Source organism: Penicillium rubens (genome assembly GCF_028828025.1).
Source record: "Penicillium rubens strain IBT 27055 chromosome Unknown utg000004l_segment0_segment0, whole genome shotgun sequence".
In the NCBI taxonomy this organism is placed as follows: Eukaryota; Fungi; Ascomycota; class Eurotiomycetes; order Eurotiales; family Aspergillaceae; genus Penicillium; species Penicillium rubens.
Window position 1 is genome coordinate 4,387,264 of NW_026890602.1, and position 27,704 is coordinate 4,414,967.

The 27,704-nt window shown below is 45.5% G+C and overlaps 10 protein-coding genes across 10 annotated transcripts; 4 read left to right on the plus strand and 6 right to left on the minus strand.

Annotated features, from left to right (window-relative positions):
• Nucleotides 1-443: 443 nt before the first annotated feature.
• Nucleotides 444-759, minus strand: N7525_011601 (uncharacterized protein; the record flags this gene model as incomplete). The annotated part of the gene is made up of 2 exons (XM_061215547.1): nt 444-636; nt 746-759. 2 exons carry the CDS (start codon nt 757-759, stop codon nt 444-446), a joined length of 207 nt encoding a protein of 68 aa, XP_061068059.1.
• Nucleotides 760-6,356: 5,597 nt separating this feature from the next.
• N7525_011602 (glycoside hydrolase family 72 protein) lies at nt 6,357-8,155 on the minus strand (the record flags this gene model as incomplete). Its single annotated transcript, XM_061215548.1, has 5 exons — nt 6,357-7,063; nt 7,117-7,860; nt 7,909-7,934; nt 7,984-8,021; nt 8,081-8,155. 5 exons carry the CDS (start codon nt 8,153-8,155, stop codon nt 6,357-6,359), a joined length of 1,590 nt encoding a protein of 529 aa, XP_061068060.1.
• Nucleotides 8,156-9,662: 1,507 nt separating this feature from the next.
• On the minus strand, nt 9,663-10,088 carry N7525_011603 (DUF2406 domain-containing protein; the record flags this gene model as incomplete). The annotated part of the gene is made up of 3 exons (XM_002560404.1): nt 9,663-9,772; nt 9,829-9,912; nt 9,971-10,088. 3 exons carry the CDS (start codon nt 10,086-10,088, stop codon nt 9,663-9,665), a joined length of 312 nt encoding a protein of 103 aa, XP_002560450.1.
• Nucleotides 10,089-11,645: 1,557 nt separating this feature from the next.
• N7525_011604 (uncharacterized protein) lies at nt 11,646-12,854 on the minus strand (the record flags this gene model as incomplete). Its single annotated transcript, XM_002560402.1, has 1 exon — nt 11,646-12,854. The coding sequence occupies one exon, from the start codon at nt 12,852-12,854 to the stop codon at nt 11,646-11,648; it is 1,209 nt and encodes a 402-aa protein (XP_002560448.1).
• Nucleotides 12,855-13,600: 746 nt separating this feature from the next.
• On the minus strand, nt 13,601-14,901 carry N7525_011605 (DUF3716 domain-containing protein; the record flags this gene model as incomplete). Its single annotated transcript, XM_002560401.2, has 2 exons — nt 13,601-14,718; nt 14,778-14,901. 2 exons carry the CDS (start codon nt 14,899-14,901, stop codon nt 13,601-13,603), a joined length of 1,242 nt encoding a protein of 413 aa, XP_002560447.2.
• A 1,714-nt stretch (nt 14,902-16,615) lies between these two features.
• Nucleotides 16,616-19,234, plus strand: N7525_011606 (fungal specific transcription factor domain-containing protein; the record flags this gene model as incomplete). Its single annotated transcript, XM_061215549.1, has 5 exons — nt 16,616-17,077; nt 17,128-17,208; nt 17,270-17,895; nt 17,957-18,145; nt 18,238-19,234. 5 exons carry the CDS (start codon nt 16,616-16,618, stop codon nt 19,232-19,234), a joined length of 2,355 nt encoding a protein of 784 aa, XP_061068061.1.
• Nucleotides 19,235-19,821: 587 nt separating this feature from the next.
• On the plus strand, nt 19,822-21,099 carry N7525_011607 (CaiB/BaiF CoA transferase family protein; the record flags this gene model as incomplete). Its single annotated transcript, XM_002560399.1, has 1 exon — nt 19,822-21,099. The coding sequence occupies one exon, from the start codon at nt 19,822-19,824 to the stop codon at nt 21,097-21,099; it is 1,278 nt and encodes a 425-aa protein (XP_002560445.1).
• Nucleotides 21,100-21,432: 333 nt separating this feature from the next.
• Nucleotides 21,433-23,693, minus strand: N7525_011608 (fungal specific transcription factor domain-containing protein; the record flags this gene model as incomplete). The annotated part of the gene is made up of 7 exons (XM_061215550.1): nt 21,433-21,934; nt 21,985-22,143; nt 22,204-22,384; nt 22,437-22,626; nt 22,685-22,751; nt 22,804-23,577; nt 23,626-23,693. The coding sequence occupies 7 exons, from the start codon at nt 23,691-23,693 to the stop codon at nt 21,433-21,435; spliced, it is 1,941 nt and encodes a 646-aa protein (XP_061068062.1).
• A 1,054-nt stretch (nt 23,694-24,747) lies between these two features.
• N7525_011609 (NADH:flavin oxidoreductase/NADH oxidase family protein) lies at nt 24,748-26,082 on the plus strand (the record flags this gene model as incomplete). The annotated part of the gene is made up of 1 exon (XM_002560398.1): nt 24,748-26,082. The coding sequence occupies one exon, from the start codon at nt 24,748-24,750 to the stop codon at nt 26,080-26,082; it is 1,335 nt and encodes a 444-aa protein (XP_002560444.1).
• Nucleotides 26,083-26,533: 451 nt separating this feature from the next.
• Nucleotides 26,534-27,583, plus strand: N7525_011610 (uncharacterized protein; the record flags this gene model as incomplete). Its single annotated transcript, XM_002560397.1, has 1 exon — nt 26,534-27,583. One exon carries the CDS (start codon nt 26,534-26,536, stop codon nt 27,581-27,583), a length of 1,050 nt encoding a protein of 349 aa, XP_002560443.1.
• Nucleotides 27,584-27,704: the final 121 nt, after the last annotated feature.

Here is a 27,704-nt window from a genome sequence, read left to right on the forward strand (position 1 = left end):
TTCGAATCAGCACATCTTATATGGTAAATAAGCAGTCTACCATTAACTTATAGTCATTTTCGTAATTATAATTCAGATTATAATAATCTATTAAGACCTATGGGATTTGAACCCATATTATAATGATTAAAAGTCACATGTTTTACCATTAAACTAAAGTCTCTAAAAGATAAATATTTATAATAATCATCTTTGCATATAATTCACAATTATTATTTAATATAATAAATATATAATTTATGTTAAAAAATAACAGATCTATATAGACCTTAAATTTTTAAAATTTAAAGCAAATATATTTATAAACATATTTATATCTAATAACCTCAGTAATATACAGAAATATATAAGAATAATCATACTACGTCTACAAAATGTCAGTATAATATACCTGATTCGTAACCAAGATGATGGTGATCTGTTAAATGGTATGCAGCTAAACGTCATAATCCTACAGCTAAGAAAGCTGTTCCAATAATAACGTGTAAACCGTGGAAACCTGTACCAAAGTAGAAACATGAACCATAAACACTATCAGAAATAGTGAAAGAAGATACTGAATATTCAACACCTTGGAAGAAAGTAAATATTACAGCTAATATAATTGTTACAACTGTACCATATAAAGCACCTTTTCTATTACCTTGTATTAAAGAATGGTGAGCATATGTAATTGTCACACCTGAAGATAATAATAATATAGTATTTAATAATGGTAATTCAAATGGATTAACAGCTTGTATACCTAATGGAGGTCATTGTGCACCTAATTCAACACTAGGTGATATTGCACTATGAAAGAATGCTCAGAATATAGCTAAAAAGAAGAAAACTTCAGATATAATAAATAAACCTACACCTAAGTTTAATCCTTTTTGTACAGCATTAGTATGATTACCTAAATAAGTTCCTTCTGAAATTACATCTCTAAATCATAAAGCCATAACGTAAATAACGTTAAATACAGCTAAAGCTACTAAATATTGGAATCCTTGGAATCCATGCATAAATAAAACTGTAGCTGTTGTTAATATAAATAATGACAAACTAGTAAATAATGGTCAAGGTGACGGAGATACTAAATGAAAAGGATGATTTTGAAAATTACTTTTTGATTTATATATCATATTTTAATTTTATAATTAATTGTTTAAGCTTTATCTATCTATTTTTGTTTTATTGTGATAACTATAGCACCTACCATACCTAATAATAGAATAATAGAAGTAACAATTAATCACATAGAATAACTAGTATACATAATATTACCTATACTAGCAATATGTGTAGGTTCTATTAATGAATTATCTCAACCTTTACTACTTGCATAACCAATTTGTTGTTTTAAATCAACTAGATTAAATAATTCATTATCTAATTGTACATTATATACATCAGAATATGAATTAGATAAATAAGAAACAATACTATTTTCTGTGAAATTTATAGGTAATACCTGTGCTATTATATAATAAAAAAGAATAATAGTTAAACTAGCTAAAGGTAAATCATTATTAGTATCATTAAATAATTCAGAAACTCTAATATTTATTAACATTAAAATAAATAAAAATAAAATAGAAACAGCACCTACATAAACTAATATATAAGCTAATCCTATAAAATTATATCCTACTAAAATTAATAAACCTGCAACATTAACAAATAAACCTATTAAAAATAAAACAGATACTACAGGATTTCTACTACTTATAGTAAGTATACCTAATAAAATAGATACTAAATAAATAATATCTACAAATTCTATTCTAAATCCATTAGTAATAGAATCATTTAATAAAAATATATTATTCATAATAAAAAAAACTAAATCTATTAACATATTATACAAATAATAATAAATGTTTAGATAGGATTAGATTAAGATCTAATTAGGGAGAAAAGGAATCGAACCTTCGATAGCTTATAGCTATTGAGTTTACAGCTCAACCCGTGAACCAACTTACGGGACCTCCCTATTTCATATATATATTTAATCTTTTATTGGATTTGAACCAATTTGTTATATACCTATATTTGATTTGATAATATATATACTATTATTTTTTTTTAAATTTTATACTCCCCGTGCAATTTCCATTACACGAACCTTATTTCGACTTAACACCAATCAAAGTTTTGCATACGAAAACTATCCTGCATATTTATGTATCATAAATATATATAACTTTACACAGAAAAAATCAAACTTACTGCATCTTCTTTTTTCAGCGCCTGACGAGTGGTTAGTACCTAACTAAGATAAAATTCACCGTGACGTTGGTGATTCACGATTACTAGTAATTCCTTTTTCATGTAGTCGAGTTACAGACTACAATCCATATTATTTCCTTTTTTGGGGATTAGCTCCATTTCACAATATCGCATCCCGTTGTAAAGGCGTATGTGGCACGTCTATAGCCCACAGCATTAAGGCCATAATGACTTGTCTTAATCCCTCTTATCTGGTCCGATGTAGTAGCGAACCACTTTATATAAATAAATAAAGTGAGGGTTTTCGTTAATTAAAGGAATTAACCAAATCTCACGACATTAACTAAAGACAGCCATGCAGCGCTTGTAACAATTTTTTATAATATGCTATACAAGCTGTGGTAAGGTTTTTCGCGGATCATCGAATTAAATAACATACTTCACTACTGGTTTTAGAAACGGTCTAATGATTTCAGTTTATATGTTGCCATAGTACTCTTGAGGTGGAATGCTTACACTTTCGTTTATACATTAAAATTATATCTAATGTATGACATTCATCATTGTCTGCTTGGACTATTAGGGTATCTAATCCTGTTTGCTACCCAAGCCTTCGTCTCTCAACGTCAGTTATTACATAGAAGGACGCCTTCGCCGTTGACAGTCCTCCTGGTATCATCAAATTTTATCTCTACTCCAGAAATTCTTCCTTCTCTCATATAACTCTAGTAAAAAAGTACTCGTTTAGAGTTTAATTTACCGTCTACTTACCCTTTAAACCCAATAAAGATAACTAACACTAGCCTCCTACGTATTACCGCGACTGCTGGCACGTAGTTTGGTCAAGACTTATAAATAGATTATGTCATTATATACAATCTATTTAGAATTTTATGCGAGTTAATCGCGAATGTAACCATACAAGTTACATAGACATTCTTCCAAGTTACTGGTTCAGCCTTTCGGCCATTGACCAATATTCCTCACTGCTGTACATAAAAGCATTGGGTTTTTTTCAGACCCAATGTGGTCGATCAACTTTCCAGTTACGACTACGGTTTATTGCTAGAAAAGTCATTACCTTTCCTACTACTCACCGAGATAAAAATTATCATCTTAAAGCGGTAATATTAACCTTTGGTTATAAGGGATTTTTTCCCTTACTTTAAGGTAGCCAATTTATCTTTTACTCACCTGTACACCACTACTACTTAATTTAAATATTAGATAATAATTAAACTAATTAGTCGTTCGATTAGCATGTGTCAAGTACTTGGACAGTGTTCAGTTAGAGCCATCATCAAACTCTCTATTTTATTTTTGATGCATACATCACATCTATATTGTTTTATATATAACTATAAAATTATTAATTTTAATGTTATTATTTAAAGATATAATTAAGCCAGTTTCTGTTTAATTTTAATAATTCTAAATAAAAACTTAACATAGGATTCTTGTTCGCTATTATTTTATTATTACTTTTTAGTATTTTATAATAATATTAGTTTCTGTTAATATCCTTATATTTTTATAATTATTGAATAAATATATTCAAGTGTATATGCCTAATAAGTATTGGACTTTCCTATTTTCATAAAATTTTTATATCTTTAAAAAATTATTATTATTATAATAATATAAAATATATATATTTATATATTTATATAATATATAAATATATATATTTAAAATATACTAGGGTATTAATGTAAGTCTAAACCATCTTTAATATATGAACATGCTAAAACTACAAAAACTTGAGCTTGAATAAATGCTATAGCTAATTCTAAACCAGAGAATGCAATAATAAATGCTAAAGGTATTAAACCTAATATAAAGAATATTATACCACTAGTCATAATATTATATGTGAATCCACTTAAAATACTTAAAAGCATGTGACCACTTAAAATATTAGCAGCTAATCTTAATCCTAATGAAACATTTCTAGATAAGTATGAAATAAATTCAATTAAAACTAATAAAGGTAATAAAGCTAAAGGACAACCTGAAGGTACAAATAATGAGAAGAATTTTAACCCATGTCTTTGGAAACCTAATATTGTTGCACCTAAAACAACAGTAAAACTAATAGAGAATGTTAATATAAAGTGAGATGTAGATGCAAAACTGTATGGTGTCACTAGCACCTCCATGAGGCCGGCCTGATATTGCACCAAAGGAGCCCCCATTGGCATTTGTATCAGATTCCACGCGAACGTCGCCCGCTGCGATGTTCAAAGAAGGTTGTTGTTTTTCCCTTTGCTGATTATCCTGTTCCACGTGTTATTGTCTTGTTTCTATTTTGCCGTGGGAGATTGATATCATCGTATGCCTCAGATGAAGAACATCCGGAGTCCCCGGTATGACCTACCAAATAGAGCCTCTCTCCATATCAAGCTATCAGAATGCAGCTTATACTTCTAAATATTGTAATCATATACCAGATAAACAACATCCCCACTTGCCCAAAGCGAACAGCAGCTTATTTTACCATCCAAGTCACTTTTCCTTTTTCTTATTGCGGTGACGGAGTAGTACTAGTTGCAATAGTGAAACACAGGGATTGGGCCTTGCCTGTACGATACAGTGCCCTGGGAGGATCTTGATTCGGATGCTAATCGTCAATAGTAACGAATTACGGCATGGGCGTACATTCTTAGACCCTGCCGGTGGAAAATCACATAATGATTGCAAAGGTTGGATTGCGACTATACATGAGGTTGGGTCCGCCAGTGTTCTTGTAGCTCCTGGTGGTGTACTAGTGCGTCTACGTTGCCACAATAGCGGTCACCAAGGTGCCTATCCTGCTCATGTACTGCCGCATCTTCCCCACGAGAGAGATTTGTATGGTCTCCATGGCCCTAGGCGGGATCCCCATTGCCTGGCACATGGCCATTGGCCTCGTGAGCATCTCCCAATGTACTCCGATTGCCCGAGCCTGGGACACGCGCATTCCCGGCACCTGCATCATCTCAAAGCCTCGTTCATCGGGAATGCAGTACCTAACGTTGTCACCGACATTCTCATTCTGTCCCTACCGGTGCGAGTGGTGTGGAGATTGTACGCTACCTCACGTACCATCTGTCCGTGATAGGCATTTTTCTGTTCGGTAGTTGTTCGTATACCCTTTTCCTACACATCACTGGTTTGCGACAGTGGACTGACTGGTCTCTTTCGCACAGCGTTATCTTCACCAGCATCTATCGCTTCACTACCCTTTTCAAGTTCGCACGGCGGACATTGCCTAGACACTCGGGAAATCCTGCAACTGGTGTATCGTCGAATCCTCAACGGGTATCATCTCCGCCTGCATGTCAACCCTGCGTCCGTTGTTCGTGATTATTTCATCCAAATTCTCGAACCAGGCTGGTATGCAAAAGACACGCACGGCAAATAATAACCATTCTAGAGGCTATGGGTTCTAGGATTCCGCTCTACGACCGTCCGATGAACCACGTAACAAGAATCAAGTGCAGCTGGTTGTGTCCCACGATAGCTCTGAGGATGAGGTTCCGTTGAATTCGATCTGAGTTCAGCTGGATATATCATGGTATGGATGCAGGGATAATTCCCTTCCAGCACATAAATAATTACTGCAACTATATATCTCGATCACCTTTGGAGCCCGATGAATTTCCTCACATCTGCACAAAACATGCATTAATCCTGTATGGAAAGACACAATGTGTAGATCAATACGTTGCATTGACTCGCTAAACAGGGAATACGAAAATAAAAGAAAGAGAACCTGTTGCTATTGCCATCATCAAAAGGATTCGGTAGTGTACTTTTCCATGCTGGGCTGGAGACGGATGATCGCTGGTAACACGATTCATAACATGAAATGAATGTTTGGGGACACGAATATGGAACGACGTCAATCGCTAAAAAAAGAAAGGCCATGAGAAAATGGTATACAAATCAAATTCGGTCTTGACAATGTGAGTAATTCAACAAGATGGCAACTTCTTTCATAGGCAATGACATTGAATCAAGGAAAGGTGCGGGTAAGGATGTCTACTCTTTATATCGATCATGTGTTTCCCCGAGAGTTATGTTCAAAAATGTCGAGATAAGAAGGAAAAAGAGACGCGCAGTCTAAATGCGAAGAAAATCACGAACCAAGATCAACTCAACTACAGGGCGATCATTCCAACACCCGCCAGGAGTGCGGTGGCGATGTAGGCAGCCACCTGGAAAGAGCCGAACGAAGAGCTGGAGTGCATGCTGATAGCGCCGCTGCTAGATGTGGTCGACGAGCCCGTCGAGGAAGCAGAGCCAGAGCCCGCGATGCCAGTGTTCTCAGTGGTAATAGTTCCGGTTCCAGCAGTGCCAGCCTCCTTCATCTGTGTAGCGCAAGTGCCAGTGGCCTTGGTCACCGACTTGACGGTTGCAGACCCGGCGAAGCTACAAGCATCGGCAGCACGGTTCTGCTCAACGTAGTACTTGTTCAGAGCAAAGGCAAGTTGCTGCTTGGTCGAGCACATGCTGTAAGCACCATACTCGCCGGTGGTGGCATTGGCGGTCAGTCCGCTGCAGTCGGTGTAACCGCAGACAGTGCTGAACAGCTTGGAGTACTTCGTCGAGGAGAGGGAATCGGCCACAACGCAGGCGGAGGCATCGTACATGCAGTCGCACAACTGGATGTCGGCGACAGGGGGCAGAGGGGAAGGTTCGGCGGACCACGAGGATCCGACAGTAGGGCAGCTCCGCAGGGCAGTGTTGGTGGGAGTGTAGGAGGCCTTCTTGACACCAGTGGGGTTGACGCTGGCGATCTGGCTGGAATAGTACTTGAAGTCGGCCAAAGTGCTGACACTGGTGCTATCGACGACAGAAACCAGACCTGCAAGTCTGATCAGTTACCTTCACACATGTGCAGGGAAAGGATTCTCTTACCGTAGTTGTTGGCCTCCTGGAAGTACATGTACACGATACCACCGGACCAGACATCAGCCATAGGTTCACCATAAAGGGCCTTCACATCGGTGAACTCGCGGGGCGTGACCTCGTTGCAACCGTACTCGGCGAAGAAGACAGGGACGGAGTAGTTGGCGAACTCTTCGGTGCGATCCTTGTATCCCGATTTCGCGTAGGTCGATTCACCGCACCACGAGTAGATGTTGTAGCCCCAGAAGTCAATAGACTCGTCGGCCTCTCCGCAGTTGAAATAATCAGCCATGTCCGCACGGATGTCTGCCACATCGGCGGTAGCATATCCAACACCCATAGGGCGGTAGCCCTTGTCCTTGATGTACTTCTTGGTATCACGAACGGCGGCCTTGACGAAAGCGCTGGAGTCAGAAGTATTGACGCTGTTGGCAACCTCATTTCCAGCGAAGAAACCAATGGTGTTGTTGTACTGGGCCAGCTCATCAACAACACTGGTGTATCGGGCAAAAAGATCGGTTTCCCACGTAGGATCGCTTCGATCAATCGATAGCTTGGGTTGGGACAGATCAGAGATCACGTAAATACCCGCGTCCGCCAAGAGCTTCATACACTCCGAGTGGTCAGCAGAGGCGTTGATGGCATAGGTACGGATAACGTTGGTGCGCAGCTTCGCCAGCATGGGAACATCACGCGCACAAGCGGTGGGATCGGCGAGAGGGTCAATGTAGCCACTGCTGGTCGTACTTTCCTCTGCAAAGGATTAGTCGAGATGTCGAAGTGATGGCATAGACAACCTACGTTGATAGGCGATTCCACGCATGAAGCTGTTCTTGTCAGTTATCAAATTCAAGAGATATCGACACCTTCACTTACAATTGAGTGTCATTGCTAGAATAGAAGAACTTGGAACCCTATACACAGTCTTAGTACCGAATACGCCACCATTACTATGCACCTATAGAGACAGTACCTTGATGACGATGGGATCCAAATCAGCAACAGCAACCCCAGCCAGGGTTGCCAGTGCTACCAAGGAGAACTTCATGGTGAAGAAATGGCTTGCAGATCTGATACCGCAAAGATTTATAGCGAGTGTATATAGTTGGGATAATTGGATTCAAGAAGATAGAGAGAGAGAGAGAGAGAATCAAGAGGTTCAAACGAGTGAACGGCGAAACGGGGGAATTAAGGTCCAAGATGGGGGGGTTTTCTTGGCTTCATATCCATTAATAGTAAGATCAATAGTGCCAGATACTAGTCCAATTTCTATTTGGCCTCTGAAACCACAAAACGGACGCGTATAGCCGAGCTAACAAGGCCAAGATGGGTCAAATGCTTGGAAGCCATTGTTCAATAGGTTTAGACTGGCGCCATGTTATTTTTGCCCGGATATAATCTCTTCAAAAAAAGGATCATTAGGGCTCTAAAACCAATCGGTGCATGTCGTCCGAGCGAATAATAAGAGACGAACTCCACGCACTAAAGTGGATTCGGCTTTGGCATCCTCTGCGTCGATCTGCAAAGACCGACAACGTACTCCGTATCCTGTATGCCTGCAGTTCGGCGGCTTTCCCCTTCACAGTAGACCATCTACAGCCATACAATATAGATTCAGAGTCAATGCCCAAAGTCGTCGAAGTGAAGGGAAAGTGGAAAATCTCCTGGGGTGGGGCTTCTTGGGAGCACGTGGCTTTTTCTTTTTCCGATTTTTCCTCTCTTCTCTTTTTTTCTTTCCCCCTTCAGATCTAATTTTACTCGGTAATTTCATGTGGCATTGCTTTGTCTGAGAAGACAGCTAAAGAAAGTGCGCCAAGGTCTTGGAATTACGGAGATAATTTCTCTCCATGGTGATGTGATCCACCGAGAGGCTGTGCAGTATTTCTCTCATTTGCGTGACTGCGGCAATGGTTTATCAGTGCGCTCTCTACGAATATGGGAAATAACTACTAATATACAGTATCTTCATGATTATATTTTATATGTTGTATAGTTCGGGCCAGTTCAGTTTAGAAAAGATCTACATGTAGATCAGGTCGGTTGTTCTCCGGTTCAACGCTCATCTCGGCATATCTGTACTTTTATGTAGGCCTCACCACAACTCCGTTCTATATAACTCCACAATGTCAAACTACGCTTGAGAGTTGGGTGCACTTTCGTGGATTGGGGCGTGCCAAAATTACTAGAAAGATTTTACTTGGGATTCTTTCGAGGTACTTTGGACATGGATCTTGTGGGGACCCCATGGCACCATGGCACCCATACCTTAAAACTACCTTAAATAGCTTTGGTGAGGTACTTGCTTGGTTTAATGGCAATGGCATATACACGGATAGAATCCCTACGATCTTTGCCAATCACCATCTAAAAATGCTACGCTGTCTTGATAAAAAATGACATGACTCAGACAATACGATCGAATTTTGATATCTCCCATGTGACTCCCATTATAAAACGATAATTATACATCAACATCCCGTGTCCGAATTGAAATTGGCATTAAAAAGCGTTCCTACGTTTCGTTCTGGTATACCCGTTTGGCCTTGGTTGTCCGTTCACATCCGTTGCTGTTTGCGATGTGCGTCGATGGCTGCATCAAACGATCGGATAGTGTCTAACGGGCGCTCGAATCGGCTGCGTGTTGGGTTGGAGAGATCGGGGTCGGCTATCGCTAGGTTAGCATGCGGTTCCCATCAAAAATAATGTTAACCGGTGACTCACTGATGACCTTTCCTTCCCGGTCCCTGTGCTGGATACTTCGGAGTGAGAATGTATCCCGAGATCCCGGCTGGAGATTCACGGCGGCTACTTGTTGTCAGTGGGTGTCCTAGATAAGAAAGGACCGTTCGTCAGGGATACATACTGGGTTCTTGTTCATGGAGGGCCATGTTGGGGTCGGCTTTGGTTTGAAGAGAATTGCTGGGGCTGTGGTTCGACTCGACCGAGCCAGAGTGCTCGCTAGAGGACAATGAGGACGGCATTATTAGGGACGTATGAAACGAGTATTGATTGAAATTGGGTTGAAAATGTTGTACAAAGTATATCAAAGTAGTGTGGTGAGCCTAGTAATGGTATGTCTAACAATGTGGTACCTAACCGGGAGGCGAATCCGATCCTATATATATCCCATGGTCTTGTCATTTTTGTGACGTTCGGATTTTTTGGACTAAGAATAGACGGCCTTTCTCGAAACATCAAAAAAAATCGACATCACGCAAGCCATGGCGACACCTGTGGATCGGTTGAGATGATGATTGGGCCGATCCTGATCGGCAACCGTAGGCGACTCGTCGCGAACAATCTAATTTCGTATGACGTTGATGGGCCATCCGGAGCACTCCCAATGGTCAACCACGCTTCTGTTGATGTCCAGCAGAATGCTTAGCATTCGTTGTGGCCACTCTGACTGGACGAGCACTTCAGGGGCCACGCAAGCACCGGTGGCTGGAATCTTGGGATGCTCCAGGCACCCGCAAGGATTCCCAGGTACCCGTGTCGCATTGCGTCTTCGAGCAGTCATACACTTGGAAGACGTGCGTTGCCAAGGTGGAAGCATCCATCACATGTATATTGTACATATGTAGGTACCATTATATGACGACTTGCCTCCCCTGGTGGAGATGATCGCCGGTTTCGAAAATGTGACAGGAGCGCCCCAGCATTCCTCCTCCAGGAACAATCGATCACACCCTACGAGTGATCCGTGCAAATCTGGACTTCACATGGTTTTGTAGGGCAGTGTTAGCTAACATTCCGTCTCAAAGAATGTTTCAGGGGCCATATACTCGTTATGGTGACTTGCACAACATGAAGGGCATGAAATGGAGATAAATCAATTGCCTCAAACAACATTATCAATAGTTAACTATGGTTCTTTTAAGTTTACGCCGAATACCGTATGGTCTACCCAGACGGCGATTGAGTAAGACACAAGGAGACCAGGCAACGCAATTAATATAATTGGAGAATCAAGTCCGATCCAGTGGGGCAAATGAAAATAATATGGCTGTTCAATGCACAAAAGTACACTGCATTACCTCACTGCCATAACTATCACAGCTCTTATTCCGGTGATCGCCGGATTTGAAACACCAGCATTCCCAACGTCGAACTTTCTTTTTCTTCTCACTTCAGATTCCTTCGCAAAAGTGGACCCCGGCCTCCCCATGTGGACTGGGATAATGTCATTTCCCGTCATGATCTGGGATGTGGTTGCTACGTAGGGTTCATGGCCGCACATGACCGCATCCCCGTGACTGCCCAGCCCCGTTTCTCAGGTCAGTACGGTCGCGTTCAGTCGTTCGATCTTTCGGGATAAATTTGATCATTTGCGAGTCAAACGAACAAAGGATCGACAGATGCGGTGCTTCGGCCTCGCAACGCCACTTGAGTAACCAACACTTGGGTACAGGGGTTCAGTCATGATCCAAGAGCAAATGCGTGTGATGGACGAAACAAACTCCGGCTATGGCTTACAGGCACACAAACTCAGCTCGGACCAAGGCCAGCTAAACAGACTATCCTGAGCGTGGATTTGGTCAAACCATTTCTGGCATCCCCATTGCTAAGGCGATCCGGTCATGCCAGATCGTCGCGCTGCCCTGTTGTTGTGGACCTGTTGGGTGCAGTCGATTATCTTTTTGGGCCTGGGCAATTTCTCCAGCGTTCTTAATGAGCTTCCACTCATTCTTACAAGGATCGACTTTTAACCACGGTGTTACTGCTTTTTGTCGATTCCGATCGGACATTAGCACAACTGACAACTGCCGGAGAAGTGCGATCCCTGAATGAACCCCTTCAAGTGTGAATTTCACCGATGCGTCTTTGATGGAAGGGGGAATCAATCCAAAGAAAGCCTGAGACTCTTTCTTATTTCCTTCATGATCAGCTTTAACCCCAGCCATTATTTGGATTTCCACGTCGCTCAGGACCTCTCGGCTGCTGTTGATTGCACTTATTAAATCCTCTCTCTCCGCATCTGTGGTTCGCGAGGAGGCCACTAGGGATTTAGTCTTGGCAAGGAACCCAGGGCACTGAGCTATCTCGTTGAATGCATAGTCCATGAGCTGACCCAGGCCACAGCTTGTGCCGCGCCGTTCCTCGTCTTCCAGGGTCTCTGGAAGAGTTGACCTCCACTCCTCGCTTTCCAGGAAACATGCCTCCCCGCGAGTGAAGGCCTCGTAAACTAAAAGTCCTCGAAAGGATAACAGCAGGGTACGGCCATACCCACTCGCATGACTCTTCGCCCCCCTAAGACGCAGTAGATGTGAGATTCCGCGTGAATGCAGCAGCCATGAGTTCTGTCCAGTCTCATTCATCGCTTCATAAATTCCTAGCAGGATTGCGGCTCCGAGGGTGTCTTCCGTGCCAACAGTAGCAGGGTTCTTTACAGCCTGAACTAGATAACGCAGTCCACGGCCGTACATTTCCTGGCTGGCAAGAATCTGCCGTTGATCACCATTTACTCTGCCTATCTGCAGGGTCCCCAGGCTGCGAAACGCCCATTGCATTGCAATCCCTGCGCCTCGGTCGTACTGAGCGATCTCGAACCAAGGAAGTTCCACCCGGGTGCTGTAAGTGTAATAAATGTTCGGAAATACCGCATCCACGAAATCACAAAATCCCTTCCTGCATTGTCGGTCCAGTGACTTGGAAACCAATCCTGGCATTAGAGCCTCATCCATAGATGCGCGGGGTGTCGTGGGGTATTGCGCTTCATTGGCTTCCTTGGCAGTGACCAGCGCCATTCTTGAAGATCGTGCCGGGGTAGATGTCGATCTCCAAGGCAGTGGACTGTTCGCGGAGAAATGGTAGAACTTCCGGGTCCTTGTGTAGCCAGGACATGGGTTCGCTCTTCTCTCGCAGGCCTGACATCGTGGCTGAGTTTCGTCGCACTACCCTGTATTAGAGTGTTATCCTGAAAAAAAAAGAAAAACAAAAGATAGGGGGTTTCGGTACTTTAACGCGCCGCTGGAGACATGCCAAGCAGCCTTTACTGCGTGGAACACCCACCATCAGTACTTCTTTTCTGTGTGATGTTGCGAAAGAAGACACATGGCGAGAATACGAGGTCTTTCAGGGGTCACGAATTTCGAAATCCCCGCATCGCGTTCGTCCTTGGCAGAATCGGAGCTTGGCAAAAGGAGATTGAAGAGAAGCCGCAGGACATTGGTGTGTTGTCCTGAACATTCCATCCTGATCTACTTTGTTTATTAGGAGATCTTCACGGAAGATATGTTCCACCCCAAAATCTTACATAAATATTTCATCCAGACTCACAAAGCACGGAATTCTTCCTATTTGAATGATTCGGAATTGCAGACAAGGATAGCTCATTACTATATGATTTTGGATTCTGAGGTCAACGGAATAAATCAATCCATGGAAGAACATTCTGAAATGGAGCTACTCGAAGAGGAAGAGAGAAAAGAACGTCAGGAGAGGAACACCACAGTCGGTTACAGGGACCCGACCCATCAACAATGAAAAGTACCTATTCCCCAGGAGCAGAAGAAGAGCCGAGCCCCAACCAGCAAGGATCCTGATCAGCACCTTGAGACACATAACCATCCATTCGGAGTCGGTCTTTTACGAGAGCATCCAAATCACGGTTCATGTGCTCTACGTCGATGTTTGCCTGAGCAATCTGGCGCCTGAGTCTACATTCAGCAGTAACCCTGGCTTCCAGACTTGCCTCATACAACTCACGACTGAGAACGGAGTTGTACCTGTGCGGGCCATCCGGCGACGCCTGTGATAATATCTCGTGAATTTGGGGGCACGCCTCCTCGCGCTGCGTCTGGTTGGACTTCACGATAGGCGCTGGGGTGGATGGTTGCGGACCACCCCCAGCCAGGGGGGAGCGAGGAGTAACATGTACTGTACTCCCAGTATTCGACTTCTGACGAAGAGTAGGCGTCCCGCTTCCTGAAAGAGAAGGGGAAGGTAAACGTGGGCGCTTTGCAACGCTCATAGAAGATTGCGATCCGTGACGACCAGGTTGCTGTCTCGTAAAACGGACAGAAGGGCCAAGAGGGGCGGAAGGGGCGGGAGAGGTAGGAGATGTAGGAGATGTAGGAGATGTAGGAGGGGCAGGAGAAGTAGATAGGGCAGCAGAGCCGGCAGAGGTGGGACCCCACTGAAAATTGGGCTCATAAGACCGGAATAGGTCCAGTGCCGAGGGAGGCTGGCTGGTTCGAATGGAACAGACTGGAGCCTGCTTCTTGAACTGACAATTCATGCAAGATCCCTTGAGTACAATATGGCCCACTCCCTGTCTATCGCGAAAGGCGGCCACTCGGCACGTCAAGAAGGCACTGCCGTCAGCGCAGCCATCACAAACAACACCAGGAATGTTGTGACCAAGGGTTTGGCCCAACGCGGCCAGCTGCTTCTTTTCGCTGACAACGCTTCGAAGAATGAAGGCACCATCGGCGGTCGTCGACCAGTCGAGGAAGCCACCGTTTGCCTTTATCGCTTCGGCCATTTCGGCGGCTTGTCCTGTTCTTTCGACACCGTCCAGGATCAACTGCCCGGTCTGGGTGACTCCGGCAGGCATGCTGTTGGTTACATCGTTGCCCTTTGCATCGACGAACCTCAGACCAGTGGAAGCTATGGAACCAGCAAATTAGTACGCGGCTGACCTATTATAAAGCGACAGGTGAACTCACTGCCGGGATCTTGATTGGTTGCGTCCTCACCCGATAAATCGATACATTCGATGTCAGCCGAAGGATCCTCAGGTACAGCAGAGGGTGCACGTAGAGAGGGGGCTGCAGGGACAGGATCTTGCATTGATGCTATGAAGGATTTGAATGTCAGCATGAGTTTAGCACCGTGAAGTGGCAGAAGGGGCTCGCGAAGTTGAATTGAAGAAGGTTGCTGGTTGGGGAAAAAGAGGAAGTGGGGAAATATCAGGTTTTTATATTTGAGGAAGTGTCTGACAAGCAGATTGCCTAGCAGTATGCTCTTCGTTTTGTGCACCTGGGCAAACATAGCTTTTTGAGAAAAAAGGGCTCAATATAACTGACAAATCTAATTAGGAAGCATTTTTGAACTCTCTGCGTATTATTGCCGATTGGTGTGCAAATACAAGCCGTGCCCAATGAAGCTGAAGTGCTCATCGGCCATCTAGCAATTTTTCAGGATCAAGCGACTTGCATCGTGTAGAAAACCAGATATTGCGGATGGGGTTTGGTCTATATATTCACATGGATCATATATGTTAGAGACATAGATCCGATGACCTCTGTGTGCATATTGAGCCTTTGCTAGTTTAGTTTGCCATTTCTTTGTTAGTTCAGACTTTATAAAGAGCCTTCTTTTGATATATTGATTATCAGTCTCTTCTTCCTGACTTTCCCAGTTTCTAGTTTTGTAGCCTCAACAATATAGCTGTCTATAGAGCTTAAAGGACTACGCACCTAAAGGAGACTAGGCATACCACTTCCGACACAAGTCCGGGCAGGCTCATTGCTTCAACCCAGTGCGAACGGTGGAAGACAGTGATCGATAACTAGGTAGAATGGCGATCAATCCTGGCACGTTCGGTATTCGGTACCATCGTTTCGTAGTCCGCATATATCTCGCCTTGAACTCTCGCACACAATAAGAAATAAGGCATTGCTTGACTAACTACCCTTTCCTACCCAAAGTCGTCCGCACTTATCCTATGCGGTATTACTTGAAGGACATGCGGAAACGATTGAAGAAACACGAGGCGGAATGATGACGGCCCAATTGGGTGGAGGTACGCATTGGCGAAGTATAGGGCTAGCTGGAAATTAGGTCGTTTTCCTTTTGGTTTCCCCCCTAGGACCGTTGTGCAATTCCATAGATTATAATCATTTTGGTATGTTATACTATATCCGTTGGGTCCATGGAAAAGAGTCTTGCAACATGTAGACATGTAATTTGCACTCAGTCAATTTCGGGTAAGCATGTGCTCATGCGGGGTAAGGACGTGCTTCATCAATGATCATCGTATTAGGAATGACATGTCGAGGTGGTCTAAATGGTCAAGGTCTAAAGGTCAGAGTTGCCTATCTGAATGGTGGAGGTTTGGGGTATATTTGGGCTTTTAGAGCCGATGGAGCTAGAATATCCAGTAGACGCTTGTGATTGTGGTAGTTATGGGCATAAAATAATGTCACATAGCTTTTCAGCTAGTCGGCTTCTTCGAACGGTTCGAGATTGGTGTGGTCCGCTGATCATTCCCCAGATCCTGAGTCGCGAAGGATTTCTCCTCAACCCCGCGCTGTTATACCCCATCCTCTCTCCTCCAAACTCCGACACCAAAACAAACTGTCTATCACAAAATGTTGCGACGCACAACAAGAGCATCAACGGCTTGCTCCTGGTGCCATCATCGCAAAGTGCGCTGCGATGCGTCAATCCTCGGTTCTCCATGTACCCGGTGTCGACAAGACGGTCGAAGTGAATGTGTTCTTCGGGCTAAGAATTTTAAACAGTGAGACTGCAGAAAGGATTGCTCTCACGCACCCACTTAATGACCTCTATTAGGACCTCAAGCTCGGCAAACCCGCTTCCCACGCATCAAAGCTCAGGGTCAGACGTGACCACTGGCCGAAAATCCAATGATCAGCATCAGTCACCCAATCATCCAGCTCTTACTTCGCAGCTTCGCGCCCATGGTCTCAGCTTGGATGATCGCAGCACAAGCTCACCACAATCCCCTAATGTCCCGTATACCGAATACGCCTTTGTCGATTCGCAACAACTGCTGTCGCTCCCTTCTGAAGATGTAGCATTTCTCGCATCCAAGGGCTGTTTGAGTTTGCCAGCTTCTGACGCAATCGACGAGTTTGCTCGACAGTACTTCAAGCGCATTCATCCTTTAGTGCCTGTCTTGGACGAGGCTAAGTTCTGGCGCATTTATCGAAACAACCAACCTACTGGTGCTAAAATGTCTCTCCTTGTCTTACAGTCATTGATCTTCACGAGCTGTCCGGTAAATGCCGTCCCTCCGGTGACTACCGCATTCAGACTAAATCATACTAGTTTATGTCTTTGGAAACATTGCGTCAATGTGGATTTAATGATAGGAGGGATGCGCGGAAACAATTGTGCCACAGAGCTAAGGTAAGCATCCCCAGTTTCAGTGTTACCTCTACCGTAAACGGGTATTGATCGCGAAGTGTAGCTATTATTCGAGTTGAGGACCGAAAAGCTGCCTCATGCAAACGCCCAAGGCGCGGTTTTACTTACGCACTATATCTCTGCGGAAGACCCCCAGGCTGGAAGTTTGTGGGTCACAAGGGCCATCGAGCACGCTATACTTATCGACGCTCAACCATCTTTACTGGTGGAAGATGTGGCTATCTCGCTCAAGAAACGACTTTGGTGGTCTATCCTTCTTCGTGACCGAAGCCTATGCATTGGCCTACGCCGCCGTCCTCAGGTGACCTCCAGCTTTTATAGATGGAGTGACTGGCTGAGTATAGAGGATTTCGGTGAAGAGTTGTATCAATCTCGAGTCTACGACTATAACACCAAGAGGCGCCTATTCGGCGCCCTTCAAGGTCAATGTGAGCTAGCGGTGCTACTCACAGATCTGGTGTCTCTAGTCTTCACCCATCGAAAGATCCCAAGAAGATTACTATCTATGATTGAATTCCAGGGCCTCTTGTCGAGAATAAAAACCATCAAAAAATCACTTGACGAGTGGAAACTGCCGATGCAGCCTCTAATCTCACCAAATACGACGTCGACGTCAGAAGGCACTAACGCAGTTGCAGTGTTGACTTATATGACGTATATGTATTACTAGTTCGTGAGGCCTTTGCACCCCTTTATCTTCAAAACTAATCTAGTGGCTGTGTACTTCTAGCGCAGCGCGAGTGGATCTGGCGCAATATGCGGCATTTGTTGTAGAAGAAAACTTGTTCTACGCGGAAGACATGTATAACAATCTGGTTCGGGAGATTAGCAATGACCTAAGGGACGGAGTTGACGGGTTAAGTCTCGTGATGGAATACTTCAGCGTGAATGGATATGCTAATAGTCTTCCGTTAAGTGTGTTAGTACTCCTTTCATGTCTCATTCTGTCGCAGGTGGCCTATTGTTGTTTTTTCCCTGCCGGACAAACTATTTTGCTAATATGAACTGCAGGCTTGGATACGTCGGCATGCCACTCGTACTGGCAGCTATAGACCTCAAGCTATCCCCTTCTCGACAGGAGATAGAGGTAAGACAACGACGTTTGAACTCGTTGAGTCAAATCATCCGTCACTCGGAGACACTCTACGATGTCACTGATTTCGTCGCCGTCGGGACCAACCATATCTTGCAGCTTGCCTATATGACGACACAAAACCTCTTCTTGGGAGAGAAAACAGCTCCATTACTTTCATTGGATGGCGTGGCGAGACAAGACTCTTTAGTCCGCACCCAGCGTCAGGAGAGGGCTTCCGATGAATCAATGTCGCCTAAACCGAACCGCTCAACGAGCTGGCAAGACGCGTTCATTCGGTGCCCGAGGGCATATCTTTTGATATCGGCTTGCGTGGACTACAGCTTAGAAATTGGGAGACTGCCATCCGCGAGTGGTCTTCCTGAAATTGTTCGCGACCTTCCTATTGCTCGACTTCCCTGGACATCTGATATACCTTCATCTGACTCCACAACCTCACTTTTGAGCCAAATGAACCAAGTGCAGCGAGAGAGCTACCCCACAAGCGTGCGTGCATCTGTTGAAGAGCGAGATGTTTTGGAAACTACCACTATCGAGAGCCAGCCCGAGAAGAGCTTCACCCCGAAAACGGCCCAAATCAACCACTACTCGTCACCAGATGCATTTCCCTATTCCACAACGCCTTCTTTGGTGACAGATGAACAACTGCAATACATCAACGGGGTAGCGGGGCAAACGACTTGTGAAAGTACCGCACCGAACCTAGATTTCATGGACTTTGGCGACTGCGAACGTGTATCAGACAACACGACAGGCGCTTGTGCCGTGAGTATTCCATTGGAACTTATCGGTCACATGCAGGCCGAGTGCCGGTTTGAGCAAGCAGCTTTTGACTATGGTACCACTTTACCCCTACCGGTTGAAGCTATTGACTCGACACTTTTTGACTCTTTCTTTTACGAAGCATTCGAATAAAACTGGGCTGTTAGATAGGGCAGACTTTAGCTAAATAATGGCATGGATATACCGAAAAGGAAGTCAACCAAGTACTCGCAGCAACGGTCTACAATTATTCTAGCGAATTCATATCAGGAAAGCTGTGGGACTCATATCATAAACAAAGGGTGTCCCATATGGTGCCTAAGGCATAAATTTGTTTGCCTGTCAAATCTGGCATCCAACAAACACCAATGGGTGCCTGGTCTCTGAGGCCATGAATCACAGGACCAGATAACTTAGTTAACTAACTTCCTCTCTCTTTCTTCTTCTCTCTCTCCGTAGATTTCGGAATGCAACACAGTCTTTCTCCATCTTCACTAGCTTTTCCGACAGCAGTTCCTCGCACCTGGATCTCATACACCATGTCCACCTGGGCATATAGCCGACTCGTCGGGCTTGGCATGCGCTCAATGTAGATCGGTGTTTCGGCCGAGGTCTCTCCCCCGAGTGTTTGGGGATTCAGGAACTCAACCCTTCAGAGCAATATTCCATACATATAACGCAGCTAGCTGTCTCTGAAGTCCAATTCTACAATATCGGCAGGTTCCAATGTTCACACCAGAATGAGATTATTATCCTCACTTGCCTCCCGGCCCCATGCCCTGTCGGGCGCAGTTCAACCTGCAAGACGATCACATCTCACATGGCGTCTTTACTCCAGCACACCAGCTGCTAAAAACAGGCCTCTGCCTCTCGCTGGGGTTACTGTGGTCAGTCTCGAGCAAGCTATTGCTGCGCCCTTTTGCACGCGACAGCTTGCCGATCTTGGAGCTCGAGTCATCAAGGTCGAACGGCCAGGTGTTGGAGACTTTGCACGACACTATGACACGCGAGTTGGTGGTCTAGCATCACATTTCGTATGGACGAACCGTTCTAAGGAGAGTTTGGCTCTGGACCTCAAACACGAAAAGGACCATGCCGTCCTGATGAAGCTCCTTGAAAAGGCCGACGTTCTCGTTCAGAACTTGGCCCCAGGAGCCAGTGCGCGACTGGGCCTTTCTCACGAGGCATTGAAAGGGGAACACCCTGATCTTATAGTGTGCGATATATCTGGATATGGGCAAGACGGTCCATATCGCGACAAGAAGGCCTACGACCTTCTTATTCAAAATGAGGCTGGAATGCTCTCCGTCACGGGCACTGGAAAAGAGCCGGTAAAGGTTGGTATCTCTATCGCTGATATTGCTGCGGGGATGTACGCCTACAGCAATATTCTCTCGGCACTACTGCAGCGTGGTAAAGATGGACAAGGTTGTCATATTGACATCTCTATGCTGGAAAGCATGGTGGAATGGATGGGCTTCCCCATGTACTATGCATTCGACAATGCCCCGGGTCCAGTCCCAGCAGGTGCCTCGCATGCAGCCATCTACCCTTATGGACCGTTCGAAGCTGGTGATGGCCAGTCGGTTATGTTGGGCATTCAAAATGAGCGCGAATGGGTCAGTTTCTGCAACGGCGTCCTCTCACAACCAGATCTGGCCACCGACCCTAGATTTTCCAGCAACTCACAACGAACTCAAAATCGGGATGAGCTCAAGTCCATTATTCACGATGCATTCTCGAAGTTTACGACAACTGAAACAATTGCTCGGTTGGACGAAGCATCTATCGCCAACGCTACTGTCAATGACATGAAAGATGTATGGGGCCATGCTCAGCTTCAGGCACGAGATCGATGGACCAAGGTTCAAACCCCTGTAGGGGCTATTCCGGCTCTTTTGCCTCCTGGATCAACCAATTCAGCGGGAAGAGATGGACATGGCGCTCAGATGGGTTCAGTTCCACGGGTCGGAGAGCACAATGAGGCCATTTTTGCGGAGCTGGGTTTATCAAATTGATCCCATGTACAGTCAATATTATAAGAGCCCAAGAATTCACACAAGATCATTTAATGTTCCTGTTTACCCCATATCCTCCTTGAGCGCGAATGTCACCTGTCTGCGTTCGCTCGTTTAAAACAGTGTCTCAAGGCCAGGGCCAGTATGTGCAGACTAAATTGGAACCTGGTCATTTGCTGTGAGGTAAAATCACATATTCTGTTTCAAAGACGCCAACATTTCGAAGGGACACCGGTATCACCAAAGGAGTCATTTTCGGCAGCAATTCTACAGATCTACATGTTCAATACGCAGTTGGATATCGAAATTAGTACTGTGGCCGAATTTGGATCACTATAGAAATCGATACAGAAACTCGAGGTTCTGCGGGTTCAGATAGTCTGGGTTTGATAATGAGCCAGCAAGGCCCATAACATCATCGCCCTCCACGTTGAACAGCTCATACCAGTCCATATTAATTGCGGCCTCCTCCCCGGGGTTATGGTGAGGCATTGGGTTGGTAGTTCCCAAGAGATTGTCCCCTGCGTTAGGAGAAGGGGGTCTATATGGACCACTGGCAGGAGACGCAGGTGTGATTTCAACATTCCGACCCCCTGTTTGTGGTGTTGACGATGGCAGGGCAGGATCGGCTAGTCGGAGATCGCGAGCAGTACGATCATCCAAGCACCGGAAGAAAAGATCCAGGACCCAGTTCTCCAAGTCCCATGATTTCTGCAGTTCCTTCAAGCCTAATAGGCATAACTTCGCCCTGTGTTCTGCCAACTTGCGGGCTGTGTCTGTGACGCGTCCGAAATGAATGGTGTGTATACATAAAGCCGAGAAAGTGTGGGTGATTCTGCTTTGGTGTTAGTCTTAGTCTCGTTAGAGATCGTGGGAAGAACCGACAAGTGAACTGATCCATGTTGGACCAGATTTTCTGAGAGCATGTCCTCGAGAATGCGGGTGCTTCGTGTTGCTGCATCCAGGGCGACGTTTCCTTCTGGATTCGCCGATTGGCCTGGAGGTTGTAAGAAAAGGGGTCGGTACAGGAGAATGTACAAGTTGCTGTATGGATGTTAGCCGAAAGGGCTCTTCGGTTAATAGTACTAGCGCGGCACTACATACTTATAGGCCATATGAAGCATGCCAACTAGGAACATGGCCTCCCTGCTCATGGGCATTTGGAATTGCATTTCTTTCGGGAGGCGTGACTCCCAATCAATTAAACGTTGGCGGAGCATTGGTCTAGCTTCATTGTCCAACTTGGATCGACCAGGTAGATACTGGCTGCAAACTATTTCTCGCACTGGAGATAAAGCTGTCAGCAAATGCAACTCTGTTATTCCAAGGTATCGTACATAATCTGGCTAGTTGAGCCATTCCAATCACGTAGGGAATGTGGACTTCTGGTGGTGTGCGGAATATTTCCGGAGGTCCCATAGGCTTGCTTTCCTCAAAGTCTGCTGCTTCAAGATCAGCGACTTGGCAGTCTTCATCACGTATTCGAGGTGGCAGCCCCAAAGCTGCGGATGTTTGTTGATCGCGAACCTGATGCAATGTTAACCTTAGGGTCGCATAAGCAAATATTAAGAAACGAGACGCGTACATATAAAGCCCACCAGATTCTCTTCCAGAGCTTTTGGTCTTTGGTATTGAGGAAGGACAATTTTGACCTATGCATGTTAGCGTATATTCGGACTCAATAGGAAGAGGCACACGGCGTACATGACATGCATGCCCTTTTTCTGGGCCAGGCTGATGGCAGCTCCAAGCCAGAATCGAACATCGCGCTCCTCGGTTGGGCCTCCACGCCAAAAGCTTAGGAGAAATAATGATTGCAACTTTATAACCGTATCGGTCTCCCAACCTGAGTCATAGATATCCTTCGCTCTTTGATAAAAGACTTCTTTCGCTTGGTAGCGATTATCAAACCCCGTGGTGATCAAAACCGCATCCGAGCACAGACTCACTCCAATGAAGAGCATTGACTGAAAGAGTAATGGTGATAGTGTGCTATCTTGGTAGTCACATTGCAGATCTGCCCGATCGAGAATTGGAAAACATGGATGGAGCCAGTCAAAATAAGCTTGAAGTAACGTATCGCAGACAGCAGGCGACGGGAATACAAGGGCCCCTTCACGGGTAAGACGCTCATGTATCAACTTGTGACGGGGACCCAGTGAATCCTGGCTACTTTCCGTTGCGCCACTAATCTCAGAAATGGAGTAGTGAAGTCGGCCTTTTTGGATACTGCACGCGTACCCCTTGTCTGGGGATCGTCGCCCTTCGTCCACAACGCAGGTGAGAGGACTTGACTCGCCGAGGAACACGGTTTTATGGATCGCATCCTCCGTTGTCACGGGACGAGTCGGCGGGTACTGAGAGGTCTGCCCGGGTAATGGAAATTGTCCCTGTATGACTCGGGAATCCGACGCATTCGCCGTGTTAATCGGCGTTGTGGATGTTCGAGCCGATCCCTTTTTCTTTCGGCGGGGATATCTGCCTCGAATGAGTATAAATCCGAGCAGTTCTCCATGATATGCTTACTTTCCACGGCGAGAAACCCCTACTTCACATGTGAGATTCCACGACACGCAGTTTTGGCAGGGCTGCATCTCTAACACGTTGCACCGCACGCGACGCGAGTTACATGACAGGCATGCTTTCTTTGCCCGCGTGCGTGGCCGATCTGTACTTTCAGTTTCCATAGATAACAGAAGAATCGGCTGTTTCAATCCAGACAATATTTGAATATCCAAGAGGCCATTCTTCTGTCCTGGAAAAGGTGGGGCTCGGCTTCTTCGGTTATATGGACTCGGTGTTTTGCCGACAATCGTGGTATTCATCATGGTAGCTGATTTCCTTATTTTGTACTTTATCACTTGGAATAGTTGAAGCCAATAATCACAATAATCCTCTTTTATTACTTTGATGTCACAACGTGAGATTGTGAGGTCGTCGCATTGAGCATGACGTGCACAATACCGGATGCTGCCGATGACTACCTCCCCTTGAGACTCATCAGGACAAAGATATCAAGGGAAGAGGTAGAAGAGAAATCAAGAGAAATCCTTGAGCCATAGAAAAGATCGTAACTGTTGAAGCCCGTGGTACAAGAATTTGACCGAGTACAAGATACTCACACTATATAGATGCATATAGTTATGTAGGCAGTTTATGCATATAAGGACCTTATTTTGGACAGAACAGGCCAATGAGATGCCACGCCAACATTAGGGCCCGGGGGGAATATATCTGATTACAAATCCACTAGAAGAACTTGGAATGAAGAAAAAAAGAAAGAAAAAAAAGCACGAAATGGTTTCCGGGCAGTTAACTCCCCGTGAATTCACGTTTAAATCAAGATATGCATATATGCTCAATACCAAGCGTCTAGAGGGTATTCCGGGATATCCCAACCCTTTCAACCTTGGACAGTCAACAGGACGCTTACAATATAGGTATATCATGAAGTGGATCACTCTCGGACTTCATTCCCTCCATAGACTTTTGGCCGAAGAGACTGCCGATCCACGGTGGGACTGGGTGGAACTGGATTAGTGACCAAGATTGAAGGTCTAGCAGATAAAAGAAGCCATTTGCCTCAATTGAATGTGAACTTATCTCCCAGAACACACACATCTTTAGTATATATTACCCTTTTTCACTATGTCTCCCAGGTTTCCCAGCGAAAATGTCGACGTATCGCCTCTTGGTGCCCCTTTGCAGTTCGAATTCAGTCAGCGCAAAGCTTCGAATCGTTTTTTGAAGGCCGCTCTGACAGAACGAATGGCCTCCTGGTCTCCGGCGGATCTTTCAGCTCGAGGTATTCCCAGCCAGAATCTCATCAATCTTTACCGTCGCTGGGGAGAGGGTCAATTTGGACTTATCCTCACCGGCAACATTATGATTGCATATGACCAGCTCGAGTCTCCGGGAAACATGATCATTGATCTCGAGAACCCACTCAGCGGTGAAAGATTTGAAGCATTCAAACAATTGGCCACGGCTGCCAAGAAGCACGGAAGTTTGATCGTTGGTCAGGTTAGCCATCCCGGTCGTCAGACGTTTGAGAAGCTGCAACCAAACCCGGTTTCTGCTAGCGATGTCCAGCTGGTCATGGAGAAATTCGGCGCATTTGGAAAACCCCACGCAGCTACCGAGGAGGAGATTCAGGATATTATCCGCCGCTTTGTGCATGTAGCCGTCTACCTGCAAAAGGCTGGGTACGACGGTATTCAGCTGCATTCCGCCCATGGTTATCTCCTCGCGCAATTCCTGTCCCAGACGACGAACAAGAGGACAGATAAATACGGTGGGAGCCTGGCCAACCGTGCCCGGATTATTGTCGAAATCGCCCAGGCTATTCGCCAAGCAGTGTCGGATCCCGGCTTTATCATTGGAATTAAGATTAACTCGGTGGAATTCCAAGAACATGGATTTACCCCCGAGGAGTCAAAGGAACTGTGTGAGATCCTCGACCAGACCAACTTTGACTTTGTTGAGTTGTCTGGCGGAACATATGAAGCCGGTGCCTTCCAGCACAAGCGGGAGTCTTCGCAGAAACGGGAATCATTCTTCCTGGAATTCGCAGACCTCATCACTCCTGCTCTCAAGCGCACCCGCAGCTATGTGACTGGAGGATTTTGCACAGCGTCTGGAATGGTCCAGGCTCTGAAAACAGTTGATGGCGTTGGTCTTGGCCGCACCATTACCCAGGAGCCTCGCTTGCCAAGGGAGCTGCTCTCCGGGAGTGTGAAAGGTGCAATCCAGCAGAAGATCGATCCCCAGGACTTTTTCAAAACAAGCCCTGCTGCTGGCGCACAAATGTTGCAGATCGCACAAGACGAAGAACCGATTGATCTGAGCTGTGATGCCAATATGGAAGTTTTCATGAAAAGTCTTGGAGAATGGGCGCAGCAGATGCAGAAAGACGGGGCTGCAATGAACATGTACGGTTATGCTCAGCTTCCCAAGGGTCAACCATTCCAGAGCCATCTGTGAAAGCAATGTCAAGGGAAGTAGAGGATGTCGAGAGTCACGAATATATGTCTAGTTACGTTTCATTCTATATTTGAAACATATTGATATCGACGTATCTTTTGACCCACCGCGTAGTTATGACCACGATTACACTGGAGTGTCAACCAGACGGCCGAGAACATTAAGCATACATTCACTCATCTATCTGTCTGTGCCTCATTGTTAATCCCTGCATCTGGACAATTCATGGCTGCGCAGGAATGTAGGGGTGAACTCGGACAACAGAAACATTTCCGCCGAGGAATGTCGAACACGGTCTTCTCGCATTATCAGAGTGATAATAATAATAAGAGGTGTAGTTGCCGTGCATGTGCAAGTCCTTGGCCTATTGGCGCTCGTGTTGCAATAGCATATAGCTGATCAGGACATCCCTCACTGTTGTTTATTTCACCATCCAATAATTGCCCACAGGATGCACTTCCACAGCACCTTGCTCAGCGGCCTAGCTATCCTTCCAGTGGCTCTAGCTTCCTGGCCTTTCTTCGAACACACTGCAAAGTTATCGGCAACCCCCTACCGCAACGAGAGGCCCAATGTGAAGGTCGAGACCCTCTTCCAATTTCCCAACAATGGCTCATGGATCGACAATATGGTCATCCGATCAGACGGCAACCTTCTTTTGACGCGTCTGGATACCCCCGAAGTTTGGCTTTTCGACACCACAACCGGAAACGCGACCCTTGCCTACTCCTTCCCGAACGTCACCAGCTGCTTCGGAATCAGTGAAATCGACGACGACGTCTTCGCAGTTGTTGTGGGCAATTTCTCTGCCAAAACCTTCCAGCCAGGTCCAGCCTCGTTCTCGGTCCAGAAGTTGGATTTCACCAAGAGCGATTCTGAGGAGAATGCGCGTGCGCTGGGATCACCAACGGCTTCGGAGATCGTCGCAATGCCAGATGCTGGGGCCTTGAATGGCATGGCCACTCTGTCGCGGGGTTCGAATTTGGTTCTCATTGCCGATAGCCCCAAGGGGGTGATATGGAAGGTCGATACCAAGACAGGAGACTATTCTGTCGCGCTGAATGATACTACAATGGCTCCGGCGAAGGGGCAGGGTCTTCCTCTGGGTGTCAATGCCCTGACAGTACTTGGTGACTATGTTTACTATACCGGCACGACACAAATGGTGTATTGTAGGGTCAAGGTGGACAAGGAGGCCAACCCTGTCGGAGATTTCGAGGTTATTGCCAGTGGGTTCCTACCAGATAACGTCGAGATGACCGAGGATGGCGTTGCGTATATTCCGACGGCTCCTCAGAACTCGGTTGTGCGCCTCACACCTTCGGGCCAGATCTCACTCGTTACAGGCGGTCAAGTATCTACCCAGCTGGCAGGTCCAAGCTCAGTTCGATTGAGCAAAGACCGGCAAATACTCTATGTTGGCACCAACGGTGGTCAAATTGCGCCTGTTTTGGGCTCATTCATCGAGCCCGCAAAGATTGTCAAGGTATCGTTTGAGTAATAGAGGGGAGACTTGATGATTTTGGGAACATGTCGCAACAACCATTCTGGACATTCGAAGCTGATGATGAACGATTTTTCTTTTCTTTGGGAGGGCTGGATTTCGTGAATAGCTTGTCTTA